General features: G+C 47.1%; 1 protein-coding gene across 1 annotated transcript in view; it reads left to right on the forward strand.

Annotated features, from left to right (window-relative positions):
• The window catches only part of LOC135901208 (uncharacterized), a 44,656-nt gene extending 21,958 nt beyond the window's left edge, over positions 1 to 22,698 (forward strand). The window contains exons 4-8 of the mRNA XM_070521820.1: positions 7,381 to 7,484; positions 10,399 to 10,610; positions 11,740 to 11,985; positions 21,556 to 21,780; positions 22,351 to 22,698. Of these exons, the coding sequence (XP_070377921.1) occupies positions 7,381 to 7,484; positions 10,399 to 10,610; positions 11,740 to 11,985; positions 21,556 to 21,780; positions 22,351 to 22,599 (1,036 nt within the window). The 3' untranslated portion in view covers positions 22,600 to 22,698. The remainder of the gene's footprint in view (positions 1 to 7,380; positions 7,485 to 10,398; positions 10,611 to 11,739; positions 11,986 to 21,555; positions 21,781 to 22,350) is intronic.
• Positions 22,699 to 23,949: the final 1,251 nt, after the last annotated feature.

Genomic DNA, 23,949 nt, shown 5'->3' on the forward strand with positions numbered 1-23,949 from the left:
CGTGATGCGATTGGGTCCCTGTAACGAGGGGCATCGCCAGAGCATCGGTTCGAGACTGCTAACAGCCCCACAGTCGGGCAAAGTAGAGCTAAAAGCCTCTGGAGTGATCGTATGGAAAAGGGCCAGGTTGAGATAGGACTCAGTCTAAAGCATGCGTAAAGTGGACGCCAGAGGTGTAGCCAGTTTGCTATGAGTGGGAGGATAAGTCCTCCTACCCAGGTGATAGTGCTTAGTGATTTCGCAAAAGCATGAATCATTCGCTGTAGAACAGTTATATGATTCAGAAGATCCATTCTGTACCAAACCGTGAATGCTTTGCATTAGGTAGATGCCAACCGGAGTGCGCTTAATTTTTGTCCCTCTGCATTGCGTCGTATCTTTACCTTGTAATGCACATATACGCAGAAAGCGTTTAGTATTTACATTAAGCTGTTATTCTGTTTTGCTGCCTGTGATGTCCTTGCGTTTATGCCACGCTAAGTGTTTTATTCATCTGATAGTTCGAACTGTGCACTTGTGCCTTGGATAGTGCAATAACTTCGATTTCGCATGCCTTTGTTCTTCCTTATCTTAGTTAGCGTGTTATCACTTTGCCGTTAGGGCTTGTTGTTGTTGTTGTTGTTGTTTATCTTCGCGCTATTAAAATAGTTGCTTTCTTTCACACGCTGTGCTCCCCACCTAGATCTCTATATTTCACGAAAGAGATAGGAAAGAAAGGAGAAATGCAGGAAGCTTAACTGGAACAATTATACAGCTTGCCACCATGTAGTTGGGAGCAGGAGAGCTATAAAGTTAAGAAGGAACTAGATGGGGAGAACACAGAGCACATGTACACAATCACGTCCATTCACAGCACGGGATAACAGTTATCACTAGTCAATGATAAAGTCGCTTGTGCAGGTACGTTACCCTTAAGAATTGCAACATTGCATTCGTGGCCCTGTGCTGTCACAGTTTTTGAGATCACAATTCCAAAATGATTTATTCTGACGATGGTCTGGCATCAATGATAGCTTGCGCAGTCGCGAGCGATCGTCTCTGTAGTACACTGTCGGAGAGAGTCACGCAAAACGTGTTCAGTGGTCTCCTCGCGACTGTCAGTCATACTGACTGAGAAGCTGTGTTGCCAGTCATTCCAATACGGCAAGCAGAATATTTTGTTAAGGTGTACCCGACAAAGCTGAGCAGAGTCGTCTTGGCAGAGACTCATTACACTAACTTCACCACATGTGCTAACCGCATGTGGCACGAGCGGCTGCAAAACTTTTCTTCTGCTTTTCTGCGAGGTATACAGCGCCATAGGGGCAACTGTAACGGGTAGCCACGGTCTTAAAGGGACCCTGAAACGATTCTGACGATTTTCTACAAACGTACTGAGTCGTTAGAGTAGGTCCTTCTGATCATTAATTGACACATCTAAGGGCTCCACGTAAATCGTGTAATTTATTATAAGGTTTTAAAAATGCACATCGCTGCCGATCGTAGCACACTGCTCGGCGGAATTTTAAGCCGCCCCTACCCATATGACGGAAATCGCCCATATGACGTCAGTGGGACGAGCTATCCGATTGGCTTACCAGGGCGCGAGATCGATAATTTTTCCAACTTTGTGGTAAACAAATGATGTTTGTAATAGTTGGAATGTTAGTTAATTTGTTATTATAAAAAGACAGTAACATAAAGAGAATGCACAAGAACAATTTTTCAGTACACTTAAGCACTTCCGGCACACAGCTAGTGTCTGCTTGTGTTACAACGCGCTCCTTCTTTGACGAGAGCCCCGCAGTCAGTGTCGGTATGTCTTTTCACGAGAGCTATGATTCGACTTTATTGCGTTGTGGACTGCAAACGTAGCGACTGGCAATATGTCAAGCTGCGACATCGTGTCCTTCTGCAAGCCAGTAGACGAGCGGACTGGCTGCAGCGCCTTGGACAGCCGCTATCCGATGGGCGCCAGGATTTGCGCAATTGCGGCCGTCACTTTACACCGGAAGATTACTAACGCAATAGTGTTTCGCGACTCCGGTATTAGGGTAAACGGAAGCGCAAGGGGACAGGGCCTGGCCGTGTGCCCTTGCGTGTCATTTCAGAGGATGAACAGAAGCGCAAATGTGAATGGTCTGCACGGTGCAGCCACCTGGTGGCATAGAGATCATGCACACACAGTAGCAGTAACAAAATGTATTCTTCTTTGCTGCTGGTGTAATCTTTTTCGCAGAGTGTAATCGTTAACACGTTGTTTTTGTAAATGTTGAAAATGTTTTACACTTGGGTAGAGCAATACTAGCTCTTTCTTTGGCTGGTTAAGCTCTGCGCCAACGGGTGGCTGGACCGTGGAGACCGATCAGGCAGCTCATGTACATCTACGCTAAAGTTCCTTCATCAGCTTGAGTTTATGCCTTCACCGTTCCGTCGAAACGTTCTGCTAGTGTGTGATTACCGAAATACCAGACACGTTCGGTGCTGCGACAGAATGCTCGCAACGCACGCTGCTTCGATAGCTCTCGCTTGGGGTTGACGGCCAAGCCGCTAGCGGAGACGTCTCGCGCGGGGGGGGGGGGGGGGCGGACTCCAAAACAACCGGAAGTGGACGATGTGATGTCGCATCGTGACGCAGAACCAGTGAAGGCGGAGCTTAGCCCCGATTGCTCGGCGAACGAGTTGAGGAGGAAAAGCATGTCTAGGGAAGAGGGTAACATCTTGTAGCTTCATTCATACGTAATGCTTCACTTAAATTGTGGTGCGAATGTTCTACTTAAGCTGTACCCTACGCATCTACAAAATTTGTCCGAAACGTTTCAGGATTCACACCGAAGGCGGAGCGGACAAGCGGATCCGGCCAAGCGGGCGCGGATTTTTCGCTTTGCGGAAAATACGCGGCCGCTTGGCCGGATCGCGCCCGGACCGATTTTTTCCGCGCGGACAAGTTGGCCGCTTTGGCCGCAGCCAATCAGAACCCGACACGGCGGAAGCGCTCGTGAACGAATGTAAACAAATGTCTTTCTCTGGGCTGTTCGCTTCTGTTCTTGAAAAGCGTCCAAACCGCAAGTTGGGCCAGTTGGTTGAGATTCATAGTAAGGTTTGTTACAGCGCAGCACAAGACAAGGACAAAAGAAGGTATAAAACGACGACACGGCGCGTGCAAACCCAAAGTGCCACAATATGGCGGCACGCCCCTGAAATTGCTAAAGAAATTGCGAGATGCCCCGCCTCCCCGGCGGCGCGGGCAGCCAGACAACCCGGCTGGTCTGAACAGGCGCGGGCGCTCGCCGCCTCCCCGCTTTGAAAATCCGCTTGTCCGCTTAGATGCTCCACTTTCGGTATGAATGAGCTTTCAGTGCTGTTGTCGAACAGCGGGACCTCACAGTTATAACAGTGATCAAGTTCCTTATGTAAACGACGGCAGCGCCGGCTGACACAGCAGCACTAAATCACAGCATATTGAGGTAATGGTAAATTGAAATTAAATTATGGGGTTTTATGTGCCAAAGCCACGATCTGATATTGAGGCACGCCATGGTGGGGGACAACGTAAACTGCCTCGGCAAATTCGTAAAGTACGACTTACACGCAAGCTGCAGACGTGATAGCTTCGGATTGTAATTCGAATTCACCAGAATGACGGCATCGTCACGTGACGATATCGCCTGAAGACGTAATGTGATGACGTCATGTGATGCCTCTATGCGCTTTCCGCTTCTCTTCGCTGTCTCCGGAATCGTCCCACACTTCTGTGTGAGCAACACGCACGCGGACACGCATACACACACACAAAAAAATATCAACCAACTAGAGGCTAACAGCTTCGCTGTAAAAAGCCGCAAGCATTTCATCACTGCTTGAAACACAGTACAACCTTGATCGCGGCACTGAACATTACACCGGCCGCCACTGTAAACACGTCGGGTGGGAGGTTTGTCTGCACGCTGACACTCTTCCGCTCCTGCATGAGCCGAGTTTCCGCTCTATCTGTGCAAACTCGCGCCACGTCTCGTCACCTCAGCTGTTGATATATATTCGAGCCTCACTCGGGGCCTCAGCGTTCCTACACCCGCAGCGAACGAGCCGTACTCCATAAGTCCGAATGGCTAGCTACGGAGGTGAGTTTGACTTTGTGATTTTACACGATCATGTCGTTCCTGTTGCATTTTGCTGGACAACGAGGTATACTAATGAGTGCGCAAAGGCTGGTGGATACTATATTATAGTGCTTGACAATTTGGCTCATCAGTTATGCAACCACAGAGTGCCAGCCGCAGCCGAAGGCGAGACTCGACGAAGGCGGTAATTGCAATGGTACCAGTAATAATAGTAATATTAATAACATTAATAATATAAGCTTTGCTATATCGTCTTGAAGGCAGTCAAGTTCCAGCATTAGCAAGTGTCACTAGGTTATATGCTACGATATAGAGGATTATAATTCCCGGTTGGTGTATCGTCTTCATGTTCAGGGCACTGAAGCAACCGTCTGGCATTATTTATTTATTTATTTATTTATTTCCTCAAAGGTCTCTTGTTGAGCCATTACATGAGGGATTGGGTGGTTAATGGCAAACAAAGATACTACAAGTTACAATGGGATCTTTTCGATGAGCCGCTTGAATGCAAATCGGTCGATGATAGTGGCAACTTGCGGGTGTAATGAACGTGAACGTTGTCATTAGACGGGGCTGTACAAACCGAACGTGGCATTCCTCTCCCCTCCAAGGATGTGGCCGATACGCAAAAGGCTGAGACTTTATCACTCTTTGCGTATATCCATAATTTCAAAAACTAGAAACTCAAGCCTCGCCCTCTCGAAACCATCAAGCCAAATTTTAACTCCATGTGTAAAGAGCAGGGCGCAAAGATCAGGACAGAAGAAGAACACAAACGACAGGATCGGCACCACTCACAACTAAGTTTATTTCCGCAACAAGCCTGCCTTATGTAGGTCAACCAAACCGAAGCACGCGCGAAACATAAGAAATACAGCAATCCTTCGAACACTCAGGAATGATATCTGGCACAATAGATCAAATCAGCAAAGAACCACATGTGGAGCAGCACAGGAAGCAATTCATCGAGTGCAGTCATTACCAAGCCAACGGGTAGAAAAACGAGAGATAACTAGTACCAACTACGCTTCACTAACAAACTGTCCAACACATAAAGGCCGCCCCACATTCAGCGTTTCTACCGGCGTTTTTTGGCGTTGCGCCTCCCGGCGTGGTCGCATGAACGGCGCCAGAGAGGGCGTCCAGCCACACGAGCGGCACGCGGACCAGCGCCAGCGCAGCGTCGCACAAGGTGACCAGATTTATTTTACCAGATACCTCCTAAGCTAATTGTGTAATGTCAATGAAAAGAGCTGTCATAAGTATTCTTCAATGCAATATTTATGCCTTTGGCATAGTTTTACGCTAAATAAAATATTCAGGGCAGTGTAGAAAAATTACACAAAGCTAAGCTTCAGAAAAGCAATATCGGCGTGAACATCACGAGCGGTCGGCGCGTCGGCGTGCGAAGCTGAGCATCGAGGTTTCTTTATTCCATGATAGAGGGGGAAGTAGGTGCTTTTTATTGCTAGACGCCATACGCCACATCATGGAAAGAAGGCAGCAGCTTTTGCTGCTAAAAAAGAAGCTCCTGCTTCTCATTATTTTGAGACGGCGAGAGCGACGACGCTGGCGCTAGTGTGTGCGACCCGTGTTCATGCACCGAAAGGAAGAAGGGCTTTATTACACGGCGGTGAGTCCCATTTGCTGTTTTTATTCCCGTAATAATTGCCCTAAAACGTGCTACTACCGTGTCTTTCAACGACTCTATGGTTGTGCCAACTCGTGCGCACTTGTAAATATTGTTTGAGGTCTATTCGTCGGGCTCAATTTATCTTGTTTATGGCCCAGCTTTCGACACAAGAGTCCTAAGGACCATGTCAGTGATAAAAACCGCACGACTATAAGAATAATGATCAACGAATAACACGGAATAACATGAAGAAAGGGCGTCTAAGGAACAGCGTCTGCGTCAAATCTAAAATCTCTAAAGTCACTCACCGATAAAATTAATAAAACGTATGACCTTGCGAAAAATGAACCATGTGACAAACAATGAAATGGACAGAACAGTTGAACGATAAAGGGTCTAAAGAACAGCGTCTGCGTCAAAACGGAAAAAAGGCGAAAAAAGACCTGTGAGAGTACTAGAAAATCGTCAAAAATAAGAACTGAATATAAAGAAGATCGACAGAAAAACCTAAATGAAATCACGCTAACATGAGACCTAAATGAAGCCTTCTAAAAATGTAGCTTCTTGTCACTAAACACAATGGACGGCCTGCTGACGCATTTATATGTTTCCCTCTTTTTTTTTTGATGAAATAGGCTTCCACAATCTCCCGCTCGAACCTGTCTTTTCCAAACTTCAAAAATTTAGTGGTTTTTTTTCGAACTGAGGGCGGCAATTAGTGCAGTCTCTGCAATGCTCTATGCAAGTGATGACGATAGTAGCAATCCACAGCTCACTGTGGTTTGATTGAATGCAACTTGATTTATTAAGTGAACAAAAATAAGGAAGAATGCTCGCAGGGAGCAACGCAGGGGCTCAAGTTCGTCGCACAGGAGCTCGCACATAGCGCCCGTCGAACGCGCACACGGACTCTCGCGCTCACACTCGCACGCCGCGGTTGCTCAGTGGCTATGGTGTTAGGCTGCTGAGCACGAGGTCGCTGGATCGAATCCCGGCCACGGCGGCCGCATTTCGATGGGGGCGAAATGCGAAAACACCCGTGTACTTAGATTTAGGTGCACGTCAAAGAACCCCAGGCGGTCTAAATTTCCGGAGTCCTCCACTACGGCGTGCCTCATAATCAGAGAGTGGTTTTGCCACGTAAAACCCCGTAATTTTTTTTTCGCACAGCCTCATCGTCGCACGATCGAATGCGCACTTCCGAACAAAGTCCAGCCATATGATCCCACCGCCACTTGACGCGTCTCGGCCGCAGATCGTCGTGTACAAGGTATAGGGAGCGCTTGCTAGCAGCTTGTGAAATAGCCAACACAAGGAAGCTCCCTTCATTGTTGCGCAGATTACGACAATGTTCAATTGCACGCTCGTTGAAACATCGATATAGGTGCGACCACAGCTTAGAAGGATTTGGTACACGACACGTGTCCTGCAGTTTACTTCTAATGTTTCGTGTGTGCTTCGGTTTGGTTGACCTACATAAGGCAGGCTTGTTGCGGAAATAAACTTAGTTGTGAGTGGCGCCCGGTCCTGTCGTTTGTGCTCTTCTTCTGTCCTGATCTTTGCGCCCTGCTCATTACACATTCAAGCATGAACCAACTAGCTCAAGCAAGAGTTTTACTTTAACTCCATGCCCGTCTCTATATATAGGAACCATGAGAAAGCTGGACAGTACCTCTGCCTAAACCCCCTGCATCCACGCACCGCCTTACCCCTGCCGAGCCAAATTCCTGGTAGCGCCACGGAAAATGACGGTCAAGAAATATACGCCCACGATGCAAAACATCGCTTTTCGATCATCGATAAAAGCGATGGCAGGCAAGTGTACCAGCTTGTCACAATACAAGACAGCATGAACATTCACAAAGTCGACAAAATGTGGCCTCATATTAAGTCGCACCACCGAAACTGGGCACAATGATGGGCGGCCTTTCAAGCTATCATCACGAGCTTGATGGAAATCGGAAAAGACCCAAGAAATGTTGGGTGGGTAGGACCGGCGCGCACGTATCGCGTTGTTCAATATACAAGTTTTATAGTGACCAATCGAAACGTTGCGAACTGCTGACATGGGTGCCCGCGTCTGCATTGAGTCGAACAGTCTCGTGTATCGGCAGAACACATTGTGGGCGTGTTTGCCGACCTAGGTTGGTCATATATGCATCAAACGTCTACAGAAGCGCTGTGTAATTGATGCGCCATTCATGCGGCTGTTCCCAAACACGAAAATGCCATGCAAACGCAGTAAATAAGGTGAGGGAGCAGCTATTCAATGCAAGCGAGCAAACACGTTTCTTGTGGACGCACAATGCACATTCACGCTCATGGGAAGCTTTGTTTTAATTAATTCTTCTTTTCTTGCCGCGCACACAACCAAAACTTCTTATAATGTTGCGTTTCTCTTTTACATAGTAGAATAGTCCAGTATCAACAAAAAAAGAGAAGTCTTTTGTGCAGAAATTAACCTTCATTTTACGTACAGTTCCGCGTCAATAATATGCAACAATAAAAATTAAAAGGTTAATATGAGGGAATAATTTTAACTTTATTCGTGCGCCGTAAGCAACTGAAATTTGGCGAGAAACACAAAATCACACCCACCTTTCTGCACTCACACGCACGCCGCCTGCAGACAGACACAGACAGCAGTACAGGCGAAAAAGTTCCTCACATCCTAAAAGCAGCTGAGAAGTGCACCGCAGTGATTGCACAAGCGGTGTGACGCTCTGGCTTCCAGACTGCTTATAGCTACAGGCTGGCGAACAATTAAGGGTTGCCGCAGCTATAATGCTGCTCATACGTTTTTGCCCTCGATAGTATATCACGTTGTTTATCTTTAGTGCACAATCAATAAGATGTTCTACAATACAGTATTTTGCCTCACAAAACAAGGGCAAGGAACGCGATGATACAAGTTCTGCCGCGGAATATAACGGCGTGATAAATCGCATCCAACAATGCTGTAAAAAAAGGAAGGGAAGAAAAAGGGCAAACATTCTCTGTACAGCAACTCTCACTTTAGAGCCCATCGTCCGGCGGCCAGCGGATACGCCCATCGGCTCCCGCTTCCTACCAAGCTGGAATTACAACGTCGCGGTAAACATCCTCTCTGATTGCACAGTATGTGTAACCTGTGCAGCGTCGCGGCGTGCGCGCTTTGCGTCATCAGGGCAATGTAAATATTCTACACCGATTCTTTCCTCGCGCTTTACCAGTGGCCCGAGCGGCGCTCCGCGTATACGTTACCACCTGGACCGGCCGGGGTTCAGCGGTGGGTGATAAGGAAGCGACAGAATCGATCAAAAATAATTGTTACATATATACCGGCCCAGGACGTCCTTTCTTTCTTTTCATGCAATTAGGAAATTAAGCGTCGTACAAATTTATGCATTCCGCGTGCGTAACAGTTACACAAAAATTTTCAGGCAGCTCTACGACAATAAAAAAAAACCCGAGGAGACCGCAAAAAGAGCAACATTGGCAGGATTCGTATTTATTAAATATTTAATAAATATGAATTTGTCGTTTATTTATAAATTAATAATAAGAAATATACCTCGTTGCGATATTTTATTAGTGCCAGCATCACAACCACCACTAGCGCAGGCCCCCTGGGTGTCAGGTCCGGGCTTGTTTCTCTTACGTGGCTAAGCCACGTTCTCTGAGTCGCACTGAATTATTCCGCCATTGTTTTCTTCTAAGCAACTCCCTGCTTTGAATTTTATTTTCCCGCTCCTTCCAGACATTAGCTCAACAAGTTCTCGCTCCTTACATTAATATCATCCCCTTTGTCTCACCTCTATATGTACGATCATATATTTTGCTCCATTTTTTCTCATTTTCGCCCCCTCCGCCTCCAAGGAACTTTCTGTCCCCTATCCCTTTTCTCCCAACCTCCCGAAGTGTCATCTTCATAGGCTGGATCCATCCTTAAAGCTACAAGTGCCATGAAGAATTTCCCGCTCTGAGGCGACAGTACTGTACCGCCTCTGGCTCGGGGTGGCATTTACGAAGGCCTACTCGTTCCGCATTGGAATGGGGGATATGCCCATGTGCGACTCTTGCGGAACCACAGAAACGATTGAACACATCCTATGTATCTGACCCCAATATACCGTCGACCGCGAAGTTCTCCGGACAGCACTGAACGAGCTGGACTCTAGACCATTTTCCGTAAATAAGATCCTTGGACCCTGACCGTACGCGTCGATGTCACAGAAAGCCACGAAAGCGTTCTTGAGGTACCTCAAGTCGACAGATCTTGGAGCCGTGTGTAGACTTGGTGCGAACCTTCCACTGTGCGCGAAACTGTGCTCTCTCCTCTCTCTCTCTCTTCATCCCCATAACCTCTCCCCCCAGTGCACGGTAGCAAACCGGACATGCGTCTGGTTAACCCCCTGCCTTTCCTGTCGTCTCTCTCTCTCTCTATCCCTTTTCTCACGCAAAGTATAATGTAGGCAGCTACATACATGGCGGCGGAATTCTCTGAATTTCATTAAAGAGCTTCCTCTCTCTCATTCTCACACACACACATGCACTGCTTCCTCCGATCCTGGCTCGAACCTCATTACTGACTCCCAGTGCTTTCGGTGACCCAGAAGCAGATATCTTTTAAGTATCCGGCTACTCTAGCCCAAGTTAACATACGTTCCACGTACTGTCTCGCAGCATACCTGCACAAGCCCGTCTGCCAGTGGGTAACGTGCTACGGCTGTCACATACCATCTAACGCGGTGCCTGGCGGTGAAGACGGCGGAGAAACCGCCTTCGTAGGACGCGCGGTGCACGACGATGACGTCATCCCGGGCAAGGTCCTACCTTCACACAGCTGCTGCTACGTCTCATACGCCGGCGTCGAGCACAGTTACAAGGAATATCAGGTGCGCAAACTTTTTCGCCAATTCCAGTTCTCCTGAGCCCATATTCACAAAACTTCTCTTACGTAAGACCATTTCCTCACTAGCCCCAAATCGAAAAAAATTATTCCGGAGCCCTCGGCACTACGGTGTGCCTCATATTCAGACTGTGGGTTTGGCACGCAGACCACAAGATTTAGTTTTTTGTTGCGGATAACATGAGCTTTGTCCCTAAACGATTCTTTTCCTGGGGCATTCATTTTGCACTCTGCCATTGACAAAGAAAATCGCTGAGTTGAGACAAATTGCGTTTCAGCGAGAGTTGTCCGGTTGGCAGCCTACTGTTGGGCTGCCTGTTTTCTGATTGGGTGGGTGATTTGCTAAAGGCGGTCCGGCAAAGCCAATTGGGGAGCAAGAAGCACTCAAATGATGGCCAGCCCAACTGGCAGCGCGTGCTTAGGGTAAGTCGTCTCAAACAGACAACTATATACGGTCGCGGCGGGAGACGGCGCAAACACATTTATGAGCGTACTGCTCTCAGGAATGTGTGTTAAGAACTCTGTTGCCAAGGAACGACGTTCTTTGTCTTCCTGCACGTTCGAAGCAGCAGGCATGTTGCAGGCGCCTATACAACAGGACTCGGCGTCAGATCAAGTAGCTTCGAAACATTCTGTAAATGTAGTGCATGAATAGTATGTGCTAGTATAAATTAAAGCTGGCGCTCAGTGCAGCGCAGATGCGAACTCCGTTGAAACCAAAGCGCAGGCGCAGAGGCCGCTAAACGGTTAAAGTGCTTTTGATGTTAAAAACACTCAAAGATAATAGGGACCAGTATTGCTGCCGAGTAAAACATCGACGGGCGCTGAAGTTGATGCACTGATGGGCGCTGTTCTGTGTGCGCCTGTCTTCGTGATTAGTACTGTGTTCTGTGAATTCCAGTGATTGCATCTGTGCACCAGCTAACCCCAGAACAAGTTTGACTGAAGTACCGTATTTACAGATTCACTCGCACTCAAGTATATGGTTCGCAAGAAGGATAGCGAGACCTCTACGAAGGGGCAGGTCAAAGATATGAAGAATGACATGCGAACAGATCCCCGATTCCCAAGCTCATTCGTCAGTGAGCTCCATGTCATTTTTTGTCTTCTTGCAGGTACTCGTCTCCACCGGCACCCCGATGACGTGGGTACCAGATTCCGACGGCTCCGTGCCAACCGGAGCCATCCAGGGGGGTACTTGCGCCAATGGAGAACCGCTGTACATCGGCCGCGCCTACCACAACGGCACACTGACCATCGGCAAGGTGCACCCATCGCACAACTGCCTGTACATCCCGTATGGTGGTGACGAGCACAGCTACACCGACTACGAAGTGCTGGTTTCCGAGACGATCAACTTCTGAAAAGCCGTTACACCCCTCCTATACAGAGTTTTGGAGTGGCCACTCCAGAGTTTAATTGCTTCCAGAATCAGATGGAATGGGAAAGGAATGAAAACCCGAGGTTCCGGAATGGAGTATGAATGGAATGGGCACATAGCCCTGGAACGCTAAATGTTGAGAGTTGGAGCGAGACTACCAAACCGGCAAACTTGTCGTTTAGAATAAACCAGACTTGGCCCATATATCGTATTTCTCCTACCGGTTCTTTCAATATCTACCTATAGGTGTCTGCGGCGTTAATCACAAACAACACTATACTCTGCACATCCTACACTTCTGAAGACATGAAAATCTGTCAGCGTTAAAGAATGAAGAGTCTTTAAAGACAATCACTTCTAGTTGTCAAGAAATATGATTCGCTTTAGGAAGTGCACATTTGACCTACATGACTCAAGGATGGAGGCAAAACGCCGTACCTTGCACGGGTCCACGGTTATTCAAAACGCAGGTCATGTCTTTTGGCAAACTGTCTATTATCCAGAAGGAGCGATAACATGAAGGCAGAGATGTGTTATGGATAATGTGGTGCCCGGTAATATGCCAGAAGATGTGAGACGATCGCCTTGCATCGATCGATGTGAGATGATCGCCTTGCAAAACATGTAAATGAGTTTTGCTTTTTATTTTAGTCCTCAAAGTGACGAAATAATCTCGTTGAATGCATGGCACGTGTAAGATTTTTTTTTTCTACTTTGCCTTACGCATTTGAGTTTCGAACGAATAACAGATTTTTGCAAATGGTGTATCTTATGTAGAACGCAAGCCTTGCTTGCATCGCAGCGTGCGATGTGTTCGTGAAACGCCTGAGCCGTGTGCAGCTAAAGTGAAGCGAACTTTAGCGGTCGCAAGCTGGAAGTTGTGGGCTATAGTATTTGAACAATTAGTGCACCTTGATTTCAGAAATTAGTGTCGAGTTTGGCTTCATCCGAAATTAAACAGAAACCGTGTAAAATCGACGAGGCATGATTTCAGTTATGTATGAAGACCTCGATTATTCTAGACAATGTTTGAAATTGTAGGTTTGAAGAAGCCTGGAGAGTTAACCTTCGCTTTGTCTCTTCGCTCTTTCTTTTTTTTTTTCGGCGTAAGGAGGGAAGCGCTTCTGAAAAGGGGACAACAATTCAGGCTGTCACCGCAAGTTAGCCTGTTTGGGAGACATTTTGATTGCAAGAATTGAACGTATTTTTCAATCACATCACATATTATAACCCGCGCGGCTAAAATGTTTGTTGACGCTATTGGATAAGCAAGACAATCAAATGTATGTGATAGTATTTTATTTATATATTCATTTGTCTAGTCTTGATACACGTGTAATTGTCTTGAGTGCGAATCTTGCGTATATTTGTGAAATAAGGTTGCTCCTGTGTTGGTACTGTATTCAGCAGTCGTGTGCTCCACAATGCGAGTGTTCGCGCAATGCTTCTTTTGAGTGCTGGTGATCCTTCTCACAGTATACAGGGTGTGCCCCCTATAACTTTAGCCAGAGTTTAAAAAAATATGCGAATGCCACTTACCTGGACAGAACAAAGGTAATGTTGTTTGCCGTCACTTGGAGATACTCCATGTTTTTTTCTATTCCGCATAATTATATAATTAGTCTTAATTAATTAATCAACTTCTAAAATATTAAGATTATACTAAAAGTGTGAATGAGAAAATTGTAGAGCGACATGAAAAACTCCCGATAAGGCTTTCTGTTGCTCAATACGTGCTACATTTTTTTAGCGTGAAAGAAGCCCGCGAATACGCGCAATATTGCCGCGCGACTGGCCTCTCGAGGCACTTTGCATGCGGGCTTCTTTCGCGCTCAGAAAAAAATAAACGCACTTTTATGTAGCACGTATCGAGCAACAAAACGCTTTATCAGGAGTTGTTCATGTGGCTCTACAATTTCCTCATCGACACTTTTAATCTAATTATAATATTTGAGAAGTTGATTAATTAATGAAGACTAATTATCTAATTAGGTGGAATGAAACAAATAATTTAGCTCCAAACGACGGCAAACAACAGTATTCATTACCACTTCTCTCTCGTTTTCTTGCTTGAGCCGCCAGCATTCTGGAATGAAGTAAGGCTCATTTTCCTTTCGGTGATTGTGAGCGTTGGTTAAAAGTGATTTAAATGTTATTTAATAAGGAAACGTAAAACAGCGCACAGTATACATAACACTACTATGTGTTGGCCATGTTTGTATACGAACTTCGATAATACTTTAGCGCAAGCGAACAAGGACAAAAGGGAAGCAGCGTATCGTAGTGTCTACGTCGCCCTTTTGTCCTTCCTTGTCTTCTTGCGTTAAAATGTTGTCTAAGTTAGGTATACTTAAGTTAGCTAAGTTTACTGAGTTACGTGCATACCTGCCAACTCTCCCGACTGGAGATTCGAATTTCGACCAATCCTACCGATTGTACAAGCACGGCCATAAATCTCCGGAGAAACTGCCCCAACCCCACTGCGAAACACGCATACGTCATGCTGTACAGCACATCGTAATTGTCATTGTGCGCTAAGTAGCCAGACCAAGTCAGATTTAAATCCAGGCCATTTATGTGTAGGCAGTGTAGGCCTAACTCAGTTCTCTTCAGCTCGAGACATGCGTCGGGGAGTGCATGTGAGGCATAATTCTGATATCCATTGCATAAGGGCCGGTTTCTTTAGGTCAGCGTCGGCGCAATACAGCTGTGTTAAGCGGTGAAGCATACGCAATATATTGCGGTGAAGCATATCAAGGTTGAAAGGGGCCACTGTCACGTGACACAGTACGTGTTGCCTAATTACACACGCGCGCACCCTCCATTTCCTGTCACAGTACAAGCATGGTACAAGTGTAGAGGAGTCTAATAACTGCACTGGAATCCATTTAGAGCAGTTTCTGACCTTGCTGTGGTCTAAATCTCTTAGGCTATTTATTACTTCAGACGGAAAGTATTTCAATTATTTGCAAAAACCTTCATTATTTGCCAATAAAATTTTCTTGGCCTTCTTTGGTATATATTTCATTTCATTGTTTCCAGAGACATATCTGCAATCACTTATTTTCTAATGGCATACCTGCTAGTCAGAGTAACTTAGCTGCGACAAATTGTTCTTGAACATTTTTTCCGCTCTCTCAGTCATGCCTTGCGGCCAGATTCTTCAACACAGGCTAGCTTAAGTGTTTTGCCTTCTTCGATCACTGGGGGTATTTCTCCCACCAGTATAAATAAGCAATTAAGTAGGTTGAACTCGTTTCGTTCATGTTAATTGCAAAGATTCATAATGTTGCACCTTTTTTAGGTTAAGTCACGTATTCTAATGGCCTTCACCCAACCTTCAAACTTGCTGCTGCATTCATTAACCTATCTTATCGCGCTTGAGTTATTCATCCATTGTGTCAAAAGCGAGTAAAGAAACGAATGGGCAATCATATACGAGATGCTGACCTTTATTTCAGTGCGTTTTATGTATTACAAAATGTAGTTGGTCTTTTTTAATGCACTTTTTCTCCGAGAGAGAATAGCTTCCGAAGCGAAAAAAATGCATAGAATGTGAAAAGGTAAGTTCGCATCCACCTGAAAGTGCAACAAAACAAAGTTACATTTTCAATTTATCCTTCAAAACGTAAATAACAACGTTGAAATATAGCCGTATCTACTATTTAATGTCTCTTAATGTTGTTAGGTATGCCGCCATAAGAGGGCGAAAACATTTCTCTGAAATCGCATGTCCTTAGTTTGCACGTGACCTCCCAAAACTGTGAACAAAAATTATTTCCCCAGTAATATATATCCACAGCGCCGGTGACGTAGATTACCACCGCAATACACTTGCAGGGAAATGAGGCGACTGGTAGACTTGCTCGAAACGCTTTAGAACTCCAGCCAACAAAAAAAATGGCTCCTATAGAGATCCCTATAGCGCATTCTAAAACAAGCCGTGGGCAGCCATTTTCGCTCTTCGTGGTAGCCACTTCACCAGCCCCGTCAGACAAAGGGAATGCGCAGGCCAGAGGCAACCCTGTCGCTTCGCCTCCGCACGGGGTCAGTGCGCATACCGGGCCGGCGTGGCTGCACAAGATCGGCCTCGCCGCGTCTCCGTTATGGGTGAGAGAGAGAGAGAGAGAGAGAGAAAGAGAGAGAGAGAGAAAGCAAGGACAGGGAAGGCAGGGAGGTCAATCAGAAGAGTATCCGGTTTGCTACCCTACACTGGGGGTGGGGGAAAGGGGAATAGAAAAAGGAGAAAGGGAGAGAGTGAGCACTGAGTACGTGTGGGCGGAACACTAACCGTTATGGGTGACTTGTACATTGACTTTAGGTGATGTTGAGCACTGTTTGTTGGGGTTGTTACGGACTTGTCACAGAGGGCGACTTTTTTTTTTTTCAAGCACTCCAGCGTCTACACTCTGCCCATACTGGTGCGAACAACATGGTATTTCCTCGTGGGCTCCGGGCATTCAGAAAGGAGGTGTCCCGACTTCTCTTGAGGAGTTTTCAAGTGCTGTAGGCTTATCCAATGATTGGCAACGTTTGACAAACTCATTTCAGGGCATTGTGTCGGGAAGTGGGCGGCCCTGCGCGCAGGATGGATAGCAGGCTGTGGGCGTCTGTCCTGTTACTGCGCCTCGTTGTGCGCGTCGTCGTGTTCCCCCGTTTCGTGCTGCGTTTCTGAACACTGACGAACTTTTTTGAAAGAAGGCGCTCGGGTTGAGGAGCACTTGCCGGCATGCCTTGCAAGGCTGGATCCGCCTGCAGCCTCCAATATTCTCCTCCACCTCTTTCCAAATATCTCGGTTAACCCTTACAATAGAGTACCACGGCCTGCTGATGCACAATTTCGAAACTCAAGTTTCCCAGTGCTCCCAGGATGTATGCACAAGAGGCTACATGCATTGGCCGCATGGTTGAGCCTGACAAATACCCTCGTCATGATGTACCTTTATCGCGTGCTTCTACTTGTATATCATAAAACAAAAAAAAACTGGCTGTGGCTTAGCTAAGGTTAAGCCCAGGATGCGAAGCATACTAGCCTTTATTTTAACGCGACAGCGTTAAGGAGCTCGTGTCGCAGAAAAGCCGGTGTCGTCGGCGTCGGCTCAGGCGTGCGGCGCTTGCTCAGGCGCACATTTCGTTGTCGCGCCGAACGCTGTGTTGCTCGACGCTCACCGCGTCCGATGCGGGGCGCGTAGTCGCTGCGCCGTAGCAAAGCCACCTAGAAACAGTCTCTGTAGCACGCCGCAACCTTCGCTTCTCATTCCAACGAGCAGCTCTGTCTCCCGGAGGCATCTCACCTCGTGAGTATCTAGCAGAGGCAAGCGCAGCTGCTTATATACAGCCGCGACGCCGCGAGCGACGGCGCGAGTTGGAGCCCCGTTTCTCCTCTGTCGTGACGTCACGGTGTCACGTGGTATTGAAGGTGACACCGCCGCGCCTGAGGAGCTGGGTTGAGCTCTAGTAATATGCTTCGCATAAAACAAATAGTGAGCTTGTTGAAAAGAAAAAAGAAGAAGCATGTATGTACATTCAACGCTAAAAAATGACGACCATCATGGTCGCCTTTTAGGGGAAGGCAAAGCAGCAAGGAGGCACGGCACGACAGCAAGGTGCGCCCGCTGTTCTGATGTCAGCGTCACGTGGAGTCTTGCCACAGCGTTGCACTTGCTCCGCTGACCGCCCATACTGAGAGTTATCTGTACTTCCTCCGTATGCCTTATCTTAAACGCCTCTATTTATGGGCGTCATATCGCGGCAGCCAAAGCACTCCTGCCACTTAACAGTTCACTTCGCTCGGGACGCAATGGAGGCTTTCGGTGGTAAGTTCTTAACATTTCGCACTCCTCCTTCTCACGTGGAACAGTCCGATGGGCTCAGTTCTGACGTTTGGAAGCATTAGCTTACCGTTCTCTTTTCCACGTTTGTCCCAAAGCAGCCGCTCTGCTGAAGGCGCCAGAGACATTTATTGAACGGTAGCTTCTTGGCCTCACCGTCGATGATGTCATGCACTCGATGACGGCCCCCCAGCGTCATTCTCTTCATACATTCACTCAAATTGATAAAAGGACGCGTGCGAGGTGGGCTACCTGGCTCGCAACCACACATAGAATAATATATAGGGCCCATGATTTTGAACATGCTTCATTCATGCCGACCGTTGTCGTATCTTCTTTTGCTTTGTCATTGTAAAATATGTCGCACTCTCAAAGCACGTAGTCTTCGTATGCTTTCCGCTACTCAGGGTTAAAACCTAGTTTGTCGTCTTGGTGATTGGTGATTATCTCTTCTGTGTTCTTCGCGCGGTCGACATACAAAAGCCTTAGAGGCGGCAGTAATAACTAGCTGATAAGAATACTTATGAGCTGGCTATCACAAGTGTAAGTATACACTTATACCTGTAGTAGTTATAAAACACACACACACCACACGCACAGCATGTTAGAAGCTGAAATTAAAACGTTAAATTAAACGTTAGTGGTATGGCGAAAAGTGAAGACGACCTGATGGACGATTAAAGTGGGAATGGGGGGGGGGGGGGAGGTGCACAATTCAGGCATATTTTTTATCCGTGCAGGAATATTAACAAGGCAGCGAACTTCAGCAACCTATTTATGAGGTCCGCTTGCATTTAGCGGTAATCGAAGTGCGCTCATTACACTCCTATACAGCGAATGTCGCTTTCACATTGTTTTTGGCAATTCCACGGCAACACAGAGCGCGCTACGCTACCAACAACTTGTGCGGTATCAATCGTGCCTCGCACACGATCCCGATGTGCCACTTACAAGCATCTATACTTTATGTGTCGTTTAACGAACAACACTCGGAGAATGCCGCTCGCATGGAAGAGTGGCAACGTGTACAGGCTATTCTGGACATATCTCCAGTGATTCTCGAGTCTATCACGATTTCAGGACATCCTTCTGGCATGCCTAGCCTGCCCACGCATTGATTCCGGAGCCGCTCGTACGTACATTATCTGTTCGCGGGAGATACCGCTGCATGTGATAAGCTCGGACTTTCTCTAGGCAGCCGGGCTCTTCAGTTGAAAACGCGGGAGAGTTCTGAAGCCGACCCATATTTTATAGCTTTAACCTGTTTATTCAGTAACTCCAACCCAAGCACAAGCTAACCGAGATTCGACTGATGCGGTATAACGTCCCAGAGCAACAATGGGCTTATGAGGGACATCGTAGTGGGGGGCTTCGCGTTTTGCGCGGTTCCTTAACGTGCACCTAAGTTTAAGTGTACACCTGCAGGGCATTCGCATTCCTCCTCCATCGCCATGTGATAGGAAATCGAACCTGCGCCCTCATGCTCAGCACCAGAACGTCATATTGAACTACTGTAACAGGCACTCGCACTGTGAAACATGGCTGTGAATTGCATAGCTTTGTATTTTGTCTAATTGAAATCCATGCCGAAATAAAAAACATTCAATCGCTCCCTCAACTCTGCAGTGAGCAACCCATTGCGGCGGAGCTCCGCATACTCCCAACACATTCCGGAGGTAGCATGAAATTCGACTTTCCCAGTCCGCTTCAGCTTGCGCATTCAATTTGCACACACGTCACGAGCAGGAAACATTTGCGACAGCAGCCTGCCGATGGAGGAGGAAGCGATACTCATCATACCTTGCTGGTGAAGCAGCGCACTGACACGGACACAGAGAAGGCACACAAGAAAAGGCCGACACTCGCTGCTACTCGCAATTATGTTATTTCAGAACACATACTTCATATTTATGTACCTGCGCACCCTCAGGCGTCAAAGAAAATCCTGTGTGTCTTCTCTGTGTCCGTGTCAGTGCGCTGCTTCACCAGCAGGGTATGATGATTACTCACCAACTAGCCCAACTTCCCACTTTACTGAGGAAGCGATACGGCTGCCAAGGTTGGCCCGCCACAGTCGCCGCACGCTGTGGCACAAAAAGATCCGGCTACGGCACGCACAGCGAAGTGCGGTGAGGCGACAGCTCGCGTTATCGAGTATGCCCGCACGTCAGCGCTGATATCCACCAGTCGAGTTCTTGTACCGCGAGTAGAGTCTACTCCCTGCTGTCACTAGAATAGCTACGCATGACAACGGGCCTTACATGTCGCACACGCGTAACAGTGCGCCGATGGCTGCTCTCACTTTCTTTTCATGTATTCTTACAGTTTATGTAAAGTTACAGTAAACAGAAATAAAACGCCACTTGCCCGTTTAGAACCATAACCGCAAAAGTTATTCATCACGTTAGAACGGATGGAATTAAAAGCTAGCGGTACGCAAATAATGAGACCGATGTGAAATGACGAAATATAATCCGTAGTGCTGTGTTGGTGACAAGGTGTGTTGCTTTTGCGCGCGTACGCACCATGCATTGTCATATGCGCTAAGTCGCTTGCACAAACTCGTCCAACAACGCGAAACAAATAACAGCGCCTGGTAGGACTCACTTTTGGTTCCGGTTTTATATAAGAAAGGGCGAAACCAACCGTGTTTCTGCACAACGATCGATGATAAACATCGCCGTATATTGTACTGAACAAGAGATGCGATAACTGTAAATATATTCGAAGAGATTATGAGTTTCCATGTGCGTTGCCGATAAGTTTGCGGCATAATTGATGGAACCTATAGTCCCAAAGCAAGAATGTCGTACAGTGAAAGATTTTGGGCTAATGTAATTTTAGAACAACGGCAGCAGCTCCGTTTTCTCTCTCTCTCTCTCTCTCTCTCTCACACACACACGCACGCACGCACGCGCACGCACATACACGCGAACACGCGCGCGCGCACTCACACACACACACACACACATTGCTTTATCAGCGTTTGTACATGGCGGCTTCGTTCAATACGTTGCACAGAGCGCGATACAGTTCTGTCAGCATAATGACACGATATACACGACCCGTGTTTTCCGAGAGGCTAGTCTAAGATTGCATTAACTCAACGTTTTGTAGCGCCTGCTAATCGCACGTCTTTATCAAGATTGCCAGAAACAACTTAATTGTGCAATTGAGTGTCAAGGACAGGGTGCGGGGTGCGTGCACAGCCTATAGGACGATGCGCCCTTTGAAATGTGCTATGCGTAGAACAGGTATACTGAACGTCGACGGTTAGCCGAAATTCTTGCATATCGTCGCTTTTTTCACAATGTGAGACATCGCGACATGTGGTTCGTAAGGCAGCAACAATTATCGCTCCTTTTTTCTTCAGTAAGCAAAGAAATTGACTGTTCGACCAAAAGTCACAGTAAAGATAGAACAGCCGCCGTGGTATAGCTATAATAAGATCGTGATTTTGGCGCGTAAAATCGCACAATGTATTTTTTAAATAAAAAGAAGAAACACACGCGGCATACAAAGCCCATCTGGGAAAACTAGTTCCAGCTACACACATCACCACGTCGCGGCTGCTACAAGCTACTGCAATTTTTAATAAAACCCTCCGGGCGCAACTGCGCTCAGTACGCTCAACCGCAGAAAAATCGGGAAATGTGGAGGCGAATGGCACAGCGCAAAGCCCGCGTAGCGTATGCATGCGTTCGGGTTGATGGACACAGCACCGTTTCGCAGCACCCACGTACCGGCCCGTGTGCGAGTGGGTCATGTGCTTCGAGAACCGCATCCCGTACAACGCGGTGCCCGGCGGTGAAGACAGCGGAGAGACCATCTACATCGGCCGCGCCGTGCACAACGGCGAGGTGATACCGGGCAAGGTGGTGCCGTCTCACAGCTGCTGCTACGTGGCCTACGATGGCGCCGAGCACAGCCACAGGGACTACCAGGTGCGCAGGAACAGCGACTCTTGCTTGGACCGCAGCAGTGGGAAAGAATGCGTTGTAGCGAGCCATATACCCTTTTTGCCCCCTTCCTTTAGAAAACGGCATCTGTAATGCCCGCAAAAGCATTCTCGGTGGTCCAATAACGTTCTCTCACGCCTTTGAACTAAGTTTTAGGAGACGCGTTTTGGCTCAGTCAGCGTTTTAGCCGCCAGCTTGACCGCGCACTTGCTATACTCAGACATGCTTCTGCCGTTAGTAAATGGCGGTAAAGATAAATTCCGTAGTCAAAAAACAACTCATCCGAGCCGTCTTCTCAGTTGGCCACTGCGCTACCACCGAATTACTGCCACTGCCCGGCCGAACTGGTACAAGGGGCAGCGGTCGGACAGCAACAGTATATGTTAACAGATTTAGAGTTACCAGCAGCATTAAAACAATGGAAACTTTTAGAAGGTTCCTATTCTATACAAGGTAGTTAGCTTTGTATATAGGATAACTAGCAGACGCACGCGCACACACACACTACATAATCAAGCAAGCTTCAGTGTGATACGGTTATCGGTCCTGTCGCAGGCTCTCATCTCGGACGGCACCCCGTTCGCATGGGCGCCGGCTTCCGACGGCGCGATTCCCACGGGAGCCGTCCAGGGCGGCGTGTGCGCTTCGGGCGAGCCGCTCTACATCGGCCGCACCTACCACGAGGGCACGCTCACCATCGGCAAGGTGCAGCCTTCTCGCCGCTGCCTCTCTATCCCGTACGGCGGCGAGGAGCACTGCTACAGCGACTACGAGGTGCTGGTGGTACAGACGGTCAACTTCTGAGACGCCTGAACCTCATCGAGTGGCGAAAGAGATATCGACGTCTGAACTGAACGCTCAAATTAGTTTAAACCCGAAAGAACCGTCTTCTGATCTCGTTTTTACGTTCTTGTGGCAATATAACATGGCCATAAATGACGTATGCTTTCTTGACTTTATTTTAAGGTGAGTGCCTTTTGGAGCGTAAACAAGGAGTCCCGGACATGTGACATGCAGTTCCGTAACCTCAGAATTGTACTTAAGAGGAAGCTTTAGCTCGGGTGCTCCTATATAAGTACACGTAAAAGGAGGATTCATTTTTCTCAGCAACCACTGCACCACATTTGGCGAGGTTTGTTGCATTGAAACGAAAAGCCTAAAATCTGGAGGCTTTTGGTTTCAGATTTTCGATTTAGGTCGTCAATTTGTTTATTAAAAAGAGACAAAAATCGAAAATTTTCAGAAAACGAAACTATCATGTTTACAACTCTGCAACTCAGCAATGAAAAACGATATCACAATTATGTGAATTGCATCTAATAGTGCATATAAAGCGCACGAAATTGATATGTTACACATGAATCTAAAAAAAAACTTAGTAATACGGAAATACAGCTTTTGCAGAACCCTTGTAGACAACGTGAAAAATTCACGTAAAATATAAAATGACACGCCAAATTTGTCCGCTTTCAATGATCTAGTGGATACCCTTTACAGAACCGCGATATCTATTCTTGATGCAGAGCTATTTATTTGTAAACTTCGTGCTTCTACCTTTTTTCGAACTTCCGAATTTTTGAAAATCCTTTTGCCAAAATTCAGGCCTGATATCGAAATTCCGCTTCTAACAGTCACTAGAATTTCACTTTCTCTCTCAAGTGTAACAAATTTCATTAAAATAGGTGCAGGGGTTATCTCAGAAAAACGTTTTTGCGTTTTACATGTATTTGAATAGGCCGCGTCGGTGTTGGGCCCGAGCTAAAGCTTCCTCTTAAAGGGCCCCTCACCAGGCCCCATAGCAAATTTTGGTTATACGCTGGAAGTTGTTAAGTGTCCTCTGGGAGGGTTCTGTCGGAAAATTTTTCAAATCGGCTCATTAATAGACGAGATAGAAATATTTCTGTGCCGCGAAACCACGATTTCAGCAGGTGGACTGCACTGCCAAGCAAGACGCTCTCTCCACACGACCCGTCTAGCCTTCGCAAGCGTAATTCCTTCCCTCCGTTCTCCCATACCAGACCTCGAGAATCGCGTGACGCATACGTCACAGCCTTCGTTTTCTTTTTTTTTTTCTCCTCGCGTCTTTTTTTTTTTTTTTTCTGGCGCTACGCATTTCCGCTGACGGTGTCGCGCGCGAGCTGTTGTCTCGTTGGC

Source organism: Dermacentor albipictus, chromosome 1, assembly GCF_038994185.2.
Source record: "Dermacentor albipictus isolate Rhodes 1998 colony chromosome 1, USDA_Dalb.pri_finalv2, whole genome shotgun sequence".
Taxonomy (NCBI): domain Eukaryota; kingdom Metazoa; phylum Arthropoda; class Arachnida; order Ixodida; family Ixodidae; genus Dermacentor; species Dermacentor albipictus.